The sequence below is a fragment of the Galeopterus variegatus genome, unplaced genomic scaffold, assembly GCF_000696425.1.
Source record: "Galeopterus variegatus unplaced genomic scaffold, G_variegatus-3.0.2 Scaffold11216, whole genome shotgun sequence".
NCBI lineage: Eukaryota > Metazoa > Chordata > Mammalia > Dermoptera > Cynocephalidae > Galeopterus > Galeopterus variegatus.
In genome coordinates, this window is record NW_007737327.1 from 26365 (window position 1) to 34241 (window position 7877).

Genomic DNA, 7877 nt, shown 5'->3' on the forward strand with positions numbered 1-7877 from the left:
GAGGAGGTGGGCGGTGCCACTTTGTACCTGGGCTTGTCTAAAGTGGCGCTGGTTATGTTGCAGATCTATTACTTACAGCACCTGAGGTGAATCGGGGAGTGATGACACACTACTTCCACTCACAACTGTGCAAGCAAAGGGTCATAATCAGAAGGGCAAGCAGAGAAAAAGAGCCTCATTTAATCTGCAGTTTGAAATCAGGGGTTGTGTTGGAATTTGCTCCCGTACTACACTGTGGTTCAAGGGTCACCAAATGCTTATGGGGTGAAGCAGGTGACCACTCAGGCCTGCCAGATGGGACCTGCAGCAATGGAGCCATGATGTGCCCTGCCCAGAGGGGACAACTGCTCAGCCACAGCTGACACCACCAAAGAATGTGAGCTTATGTTGTCCCACCTGACTTTTCCAAGAAAAGTTACTCGTCCAGATTTTTTTGTGAAATCTCCAGATTTTTAAATGCTGGGACCCAATTCTATTAAAACAATCACCACAACAAACATCCACTGTACCGACCGAGCAAAGCACCCTGGGAGCAACCTCCACACGGGATGCAAAGTCACAATTTCAATCTTACTTCCTCTAAAGAGATTTCGAAGCTTTCTGTTTGAGTGATTGTTTCGTTTTTAAAACCAATTGTGTCTCCAGTAGGCAAAACAAAGAGTTTGCTCGAAGAGGTTACTCCCTCCTCAGCCCCCTCCCTGAGGCCGGTCTGTACACCTTATGCTTCCCCAAGGGTGACTTAACTCTGACCTTTGCACTCCCCAATGGTCTAAGGATAATGAAGATGCCCTGGCCACAGCTGCTAATGATTAAGTATGCATTCACAGGCTTCGCTAACTAGTGAATCTCACCAAGCTCAAATAACTTTGGAGCTGTCCCTTTAAATCTCGAGCGTGCTCCCGGGCAAACTCCTCCTCCAGGGAGGTTCCTTATTAGATGGGAGCCAGCTGGCTGGCTGTTTCACACCCCGAGCAATAGAGCAGCTCCTGCAATTGAGGATTCCTCCCGGGGAGACTGCAGCCTGTCAGCATGGCTCACGAGTTTGTGAACAGCAAAATCCAGCCGGGGAAGGTGGTCGTGTTCATCAAGCCCACCTGCCCCTACTGTAAAAAGACCCAAGAGATCCTCAGTCAGTTGCCCTTCAAACAAGGGGTTCTGGAATTTGTCGATATCACAGCCACTGACGACGTAAATGAGATTCAAGATTATTTGCAACAGCTCACAGGAGCAAGAACGGTGAGTGTGGGGCTTAGTTTTAAAAGGCTAGGGAAGGGCTCCCAGTTGCTTTTCCTTGTTGGGGCTGTGAACGATACGTCTGTGCCTTTCTCTAGGGCACCGCCAGGGCTCCCGCCTTGAAGGCATCCAGAGGGCTTTGCGGAGTGTGGGGGAGGGCGCCAGAGAGAAGACACGGGTCACTTGAATGCGCTGCTGGAGTGCAGCCAGCAGTCCTCTGGGAGCAGAGGAGGGAGGCAGCTGATGTGTGCTGTGTGTCAGGGGCAGTGACAACAGCTTGTCTGGGAGTCGCCAAGGAGTTCCCCAGAGTCTTTGTGTTAAGTACTGACGTGAAATGACAGTTTTCAGCGGGCAGGGCTGAGGGTCAGGTGGAGGGGCCGGGTGTGGTCTGTACATTTCTGTTAACCGGGGAACCATATGCACTTTTCTGTTTTCACATGGCTGAGTGGGACTTGCAGTCCTTCAGTCTTCAGGCTTTCTTTAACCAGCACGTAATTTGATCTTTCTTTCATATCTAACTCCTCCTACTGGAAAGATCTTAAGCCCCCTTACTTGTCCCTGGTTCTAAATTATATACGGGACATTTTCAGGCTCATGATAGCAGGGACTCTCTAGGCCAGAGTTCTGGCCTGACTCTCACGTGACTGGCTGTGTGATCCTGGGCAAGTCACCACCTTGATCCTCAAAGACCCCAGCTGCAAGACCAGATTAGAGTAGGTGACCTCGAAGTGTCCTTTGCTACAAATATACTGTGGGATCTTCTAAAAACAGCTGTCTTCCATCAGCAAAGACTCCTTCCTCAGCGCTTGGGCTTCTGGTGGGATGCCCAGCCAGCCAGATCACCCATATCAGCTCTGGGGCTGGGCGGGGTGAGAGAGCTCACCACCTCACCTGAGTTCCCTTCCAGGGCATATTCTAGGACCCAGTGTTCACAGAGGCACATATCCTATTTCAGTTTCTGTTTGACTTACAGGATTTTCGCAAGGTCCTGAGTACAAAATACTGGAGGTTGCTTTCCTATTTTCCAATCAGAAATCAGCCTTTTGGTGCAGAGGGAAGCTAAATGTGCTTAACCTATTGTTATGAGCTGAGGTTCTGTAACAGATGAGGCCGTTGTGGCTTAATGGGACCACCAACTGCACAGGGCCCGGGTTCTGGGAGGGAAAGGGCAGTGCAGACACTGCCACAAAACCCCCCTGTGGCTCCCACTCTCGGTCCTTCTCAGCCAGTGGTTCCCAAACTTTGCTGCACATTGGAATCACCTGGGGACTCTTTAAACAATTCTAGCACCAAGTCATACGTATGCCAATTAAATCACAATGCTGGAGATGGGAGCCAGGCATCAGTAGTTTGAAAGATCCCTAGGTGATTCCAATTTGCAACAAAGTTTGGGAACTACATTACTGCATCTGTTCTCTAGCAGGTAAAGCAAACCTCTTCATGCATTCATTTAACAATTTTTTTTTCCCATTTCTTTGTAAAGCAACAATTTTTGTAGTGGTCTTTTAAGTTTGTTTTTAAATTTTTAAAAATGTTTTTTTTACAGATTCTTGAGTCCTGAATGCATTGCTCCAGGGGGAAGAACAAATCCTTTAAAGTTGTATTCTTCGTGTTACCCAACAGTGAAGTGCTTATGTTCAAAGAGATCGAAAACCTGAGAGCAGTTGCTGTCTTGAATTATCCTGTAGTGACCTATGGTCTGTGTATATAACAGGAGCTCAGCAGGACTTGACTGATTACAGAAACTAATGCCTTCAATTAGGACATGGTTTTGCTATAGTAGCCACAGCTGCTAAATCAGTGCTGTCATTTATTCCTTCTCTAATGCTTTGCTTTTCTTTATGTAGGTCTGAGTTTCTGACCTACATTAGTTTCCTTCTCCCTAAAGAACTTTTTTGAACATTTCTTGCAAGGCAGTTCTACTGACAACAAATTCCCTCAATTTTTGTTCATCTGAGAAAGTCTTTATTTTTCCTTCATATTCGAAGGATTTTGCCAGATACAACCAATATTTTTAAGTACCTATTATATACCAGGCACTTTTCTGGACATTGTTTTTTGTGGCTATGTTCCCAAACAAAAACTTTTGTCGAACCTACAGTCTAGTAGGGGAGACAATAAATAGTACATTGGGAGGTGGTAAGTGATGTGCTATTAAGAAAAATTAAGTAGGAAAGGGAGATACGTGTAGGCAGCAGGCTACAATTTTAAATGGAGCTGCTGGTGCTCACTGAGAAGGGAACACTTGAGTAGATTCCTACAGGAAGTGAGGAAGAAAGGCACAGATGTTCAGGGGTGGAGCATTCCAGACAGTGGGGACAGCAAGTGCAAAGGTCCTGTGGTAGAAGTGTGCCTGGCTGGGTCATGGAACAGTGAAGAGGCCAGTATGGCTAGACCATTGTGAGCTAGTAGAAGAGTAAGAAGCGATGGGATCTGAGAGATAACAGGAGAGAAGTTAGGCAGGCCTCTCAATCTATCATAAGGACTGTGGCGTGTAGTCAAAGCAAGATGAGATGCCACTGGTGGGATTTGAGCAGAGGAGTGACTCAGTCTGACTCAGTTTTGAAAGGTTCACTTTGGCACCTGTGGGGAGAAGAGACTGTAGGAGGCCAGGTTGTAGCTGGGAGACATTGTAATTCAGGGCAGAAATAACGATGGCTTGCACCACAGGTAGCCAGGAAGTGGTGAAGAGTATTGGGAAATAGCTTTGCATTGTGTCATCTGAGTAACCCTAGAGTGTAGGGGATGCTGCCTTGCAGAGGCTGGGACACCTCCTCCAGGAGAGTAAGGGCCCCAGTATTACTAAACTTGTTTGTATGATGGCAGTTCTGTCCTCCTTGATGGTAACAGACTCAAGTTCCTCCAAGGCAGGGGATGGACCTGGAGGGGAGGCAGCAGAGGGAGTCTCCTCTCCTTTCCTCAGCTGAATCAACAGTGCCTCTGCCTTTCCTGTTGCATCACCATAGGCCCCCCACGCTGCCCTGTGCAGCCTGCAGTTCAGCTCCCTGTAGGAGTGCCATCAGCCGGTCAGATGGAAGGCAGTTTTGCTGTTGCCCAGACCAGAGGGTGGGCGTGAAGGCAGCGCAGACTTCCTGCTCAGGCAGCCCCGTTTCTTTGCCAGGTGCTGTGCACTAAATCCACCCTGGGGACCGGCTGATCGTGCTCCAGGCCCTGTCTCAGGTGGCTGGGGGTAATAGTAGTGCTGTGGGTTTTCAAAGCCTCAGTCACCTGGGAGGAATAACTGAGGCTGTTAGTGTAAACTAATGGTTCACAGATGTGATCTCTGGAGCAGCAGCAGCACCTGGGAGCTTGTTAGAAATGCAAATTCTTTTTTTTAAAAAAAAAAAGACTGGTAAGGGGATCTCAACCCTTGGCTTGGTGTTGTCAACACCACGCTCAGCCAGTGAGCAAACCGGCCATCCCTATATAGGATCCGAACCCGTGGCCTTGGTGTTATCAGCACCGCACTCTCCCGAGTGAGCCGCGGGCCGGCCCAGAAATGCAAATTCTTTTTTTAAAAAAAAAAAGACTGGTAAGGGGATCTCAACCCTTGGCTTGGTGTTGTCAACACCACGCTCAGCCAGTGAGCAAACCGGCCATCCCTATATAGGATCCGAACCCGTGGCCTTGGTGTTATCAGCACCGCACTCTCCCGAGTGAGCCACGGGCCGGCCCAGAAATGCAAATTCTTGGACCCCAACCCAGATCTCCTGAGTCAGAAATTGGGGATGGGGGTGGGGTGGGGAGTAGCAATCAGTGTTTTGACAAGCCCTTCCCTGGTTCTGATGCGTGTTCACATTGGAGAACCACTGTCTAAGGAGAGGTCTCCGGGCTCTTCAGGGCATTCTCACCAACTAAGTTAACTCAGACCCTGAGGCCAGCACCCCGTCAGAGGTGGAGATGTTGGCAAACTGTAGGAGCAGTGATGACTGCTCACCTCTTTTTGAACATATGGAAGTTCCAGAATGAATACATCGCCTCCTTGTTTAAAGCTCAGATGGTTTTTATTTAATTAGGCGATGCCTTCAAGAGAAGGAGCTGTGCAGTTTATAACATTAGAATTACTTAAGGATTCTGTTCTGTTTACTGTTACAACTGACCATGGCCAATGTTTCTGGGCAGACAGAAGCTAAAAGGCCCCAACAATTTGGATGAGGGGAACTTTATTTTCTCTGAAATAATGGCCAAGATTCAGGGGGACATTGAGGTATCTCACTTCATCTTTCTGCACCTTTCTTCTTTCAGTTGATGGCCCTTTCCATTTACAAAGCCTCCCACAGCCAGGGCGTGACTGAGTGGGACATCACCCGGCAATGGAGTCTCCGGCATGGGCTTTTTCTCTCTCTCGGGGCACAGGAAATAGCGATGGAAATGTGGTGCAGGATTTCTTTTTACTTCTTAGCCTGCTTCCACTTGGAACCCCTTCTTAATAAAAATACTATACGAACTTATCCACAGTAATTTGGCCCTTTTCTAATCTTTCTCACTTTTAAAACAATTCACTTGAATTACTTTGTCTTCTGAGGAAAATCAAAAGCTCTGAATTATTCTCACCGCTTTCTGCCTTTCAGACTCTGTTATGTTCTAGCATTCGGTGAGGGGGCCTACTTGCTTCTGCTCACTCAGGTGACCTGTAGCGTGCTCATTTCTTCAGCCTGTCAGCCTCGTGCGACACCCTTTGGCCTGCAAAGTGGCCACAGTGAGGGGACTTCCCCCTCCCTCAGGATTCTAGAAGCCCTCTGGAATTCTGGAGTCTGCCTATCCCTAGCAGGAAGGGAGGGAGTGTTGAGTGTGATCAGAGAGGAACCCATTCAGCAGGTATGATGACTACAGCAGCCTGGCTTGCTTTGAGTGGCCTGCCCATGCTAGGTGTGGAGCCAAAGCAGGTGATGTCCTTAGTCCCAGAATTGCAGCATTTAAGCATCTTATGAAGGACCAAGGATGAAAGAAGTAGACTCAGACACCATGACCTCCTCCCCTAGTTGAGGACAGAGCTCACCTGTGGTTTTTGTTTTTCTTTTTGGCAGCTGGCTGGAAAGGGGATCTGAACCCTTGACATTGGTGTTATAATACCATGCTCTAACCAAGTGAGTTAACTGGCCAGCCCAAGCACCTGTAAAACACAACAGAGATGACTATATTTAATAAACCATAGACCTAAAAAGTCAGGGAGAGAGAACTAATGAAAATACCTTTCCAGCTGTATTTAGAAATGAACTTCCTCCTGTTTGCTGTGGTCCAGCTTATGGTCTCAGGTGTGGTCCCAGCTGCAGAGAAACTAGAATTCAATCAGGGTGGTCTGCTGCAGCCAATCAAAATCCTCTCCCTGAAACATGTGGCTGTGGAGTGAAATCTTTAAATCCCTTTGATACATTGAACAATCTCATTCATGCACAGCATGTTCAAATTGAAAAATATCCTGGCTATAATGAATAATTTTACCCTTGTAACAGTAAGAAAGATCCTGTCCTGTAAGATTATAGGAGGAGGTTGTAATGTGATTTGAAAAGTTCAGATTCATGGGAAATATTTAGAAGGATAAAAATATTATTCTCTCTAATCTACTAGTAATTAAGTTCCCTAAATGAACTGGGTGGTTTGCTTTTTCAGGTGCCTCGAGTCTTTATCGGCAAAAATTGCATAGGTGGGTGCAGTGATCTAATAACTATGCAACAAAGTGGGGAACTGATGACACGTCTAAAGCAGATTGGAGCTCTGCAGTAATCGCAGGTGAGTGGCAGCTGAGACCTGGGCCAGCACGTAGGAGACAGTGGGATTCTAGTGCCATGTTTTATTTTACTGTAGGACAGCACTCTGGCTAGGGAAAGAATGATTTGGGGTGATTTGAGGAACTGTGACATCAATTATGAATTTCACATTTTCAAAGAGATTAACTGTGTTAATGAGAAATGCTTTCATTCAATCTTCCATTGAACAAATGTTTATTGAGCTCTGCATGTGCCAGACACTGAACTAGGCACTGAGAAAAGTGATGCACAAAAAGATAACGTGGAACTTCTATTCTAGAAAGGCAGATCAAAAACAAGTAAATCCTTCCTGAAACAAATAGAATAATGTGTTAGAACACGTCAGGAGGTGGAGCATATTTAGCTAATACAGCGGGGGAGGGCCTTTCTCAGGAGGGGCTGGTTGAGCTGAGACCTGGTTGAAAAGGAGACAACCATGTAATGGTGAAGCAGAGCTTTTCAGGTGGAGGGAATCGCAAGTGCAAAGGCTCTGAAGTGGGGAGGAAAAGTTCAAGGAACAGAAAGAAAGACTGAGCAAAGTGCAGGGAGAAGGAACAGTAGGAAGACGTGTGAGCAGGCAGAGCGCACAGGCCATGGTAAGCAATTTGGATTGATTCCAAGTGCTATGTGAAACTGAGGTCATTTTTGCTTTATCTGTGTTCACGTGGACTTCCCAAATGCCATAACAAAGTTTTCTAAAATCAGTAACCTAAAAGAAATCCCTGGCTCAATGGGAAGCCGTAATGTGGTGAGGTCGCTAGAAGGGAAGCGGGACACTTGCTGGGGTCTGAGGAGCTCCCCGCCCCCCCCCCCCCCCCCCCCCCCCCCCCCCCCCCCCCCCCCCCCCCCCCCCCCCCCCCCCCCCCCCCCCCCCCCCCCCCCCCCCCCCCCCCCCCC

General features: G+C 47.7%; 1 protein-coding gene across 1 annotated transcript in view; it reads left to right on the top strand.

The window, feature by feature from the left end:
- The first annotated feature begins 960 nt into the window (after window positions 1-960).
- GLRX (glutaredoxin (thioltransferase)) overlaps window positions 961-7877 on the top strand; it is an 8726-nt gene continuing 1809 nt past the window's right edge. Inside the window, exons 1-2 of the mRNA XM_008594634.1 lie at window positions 961-1236; window positions 6844-6963. Of these exons, the coding sequence (XP_008592856.1) occupies window positions 1030-1236; window positions 6844-6957 (321 nt within the window). The 5' untranslated portion in view covers window positions 961-1029 and the 3' untranslated portion in view covers window positions 6958-6963. The remainder of the gene's footprint in view (window positions 1237-6843; window positions 6964-7877) is intronic.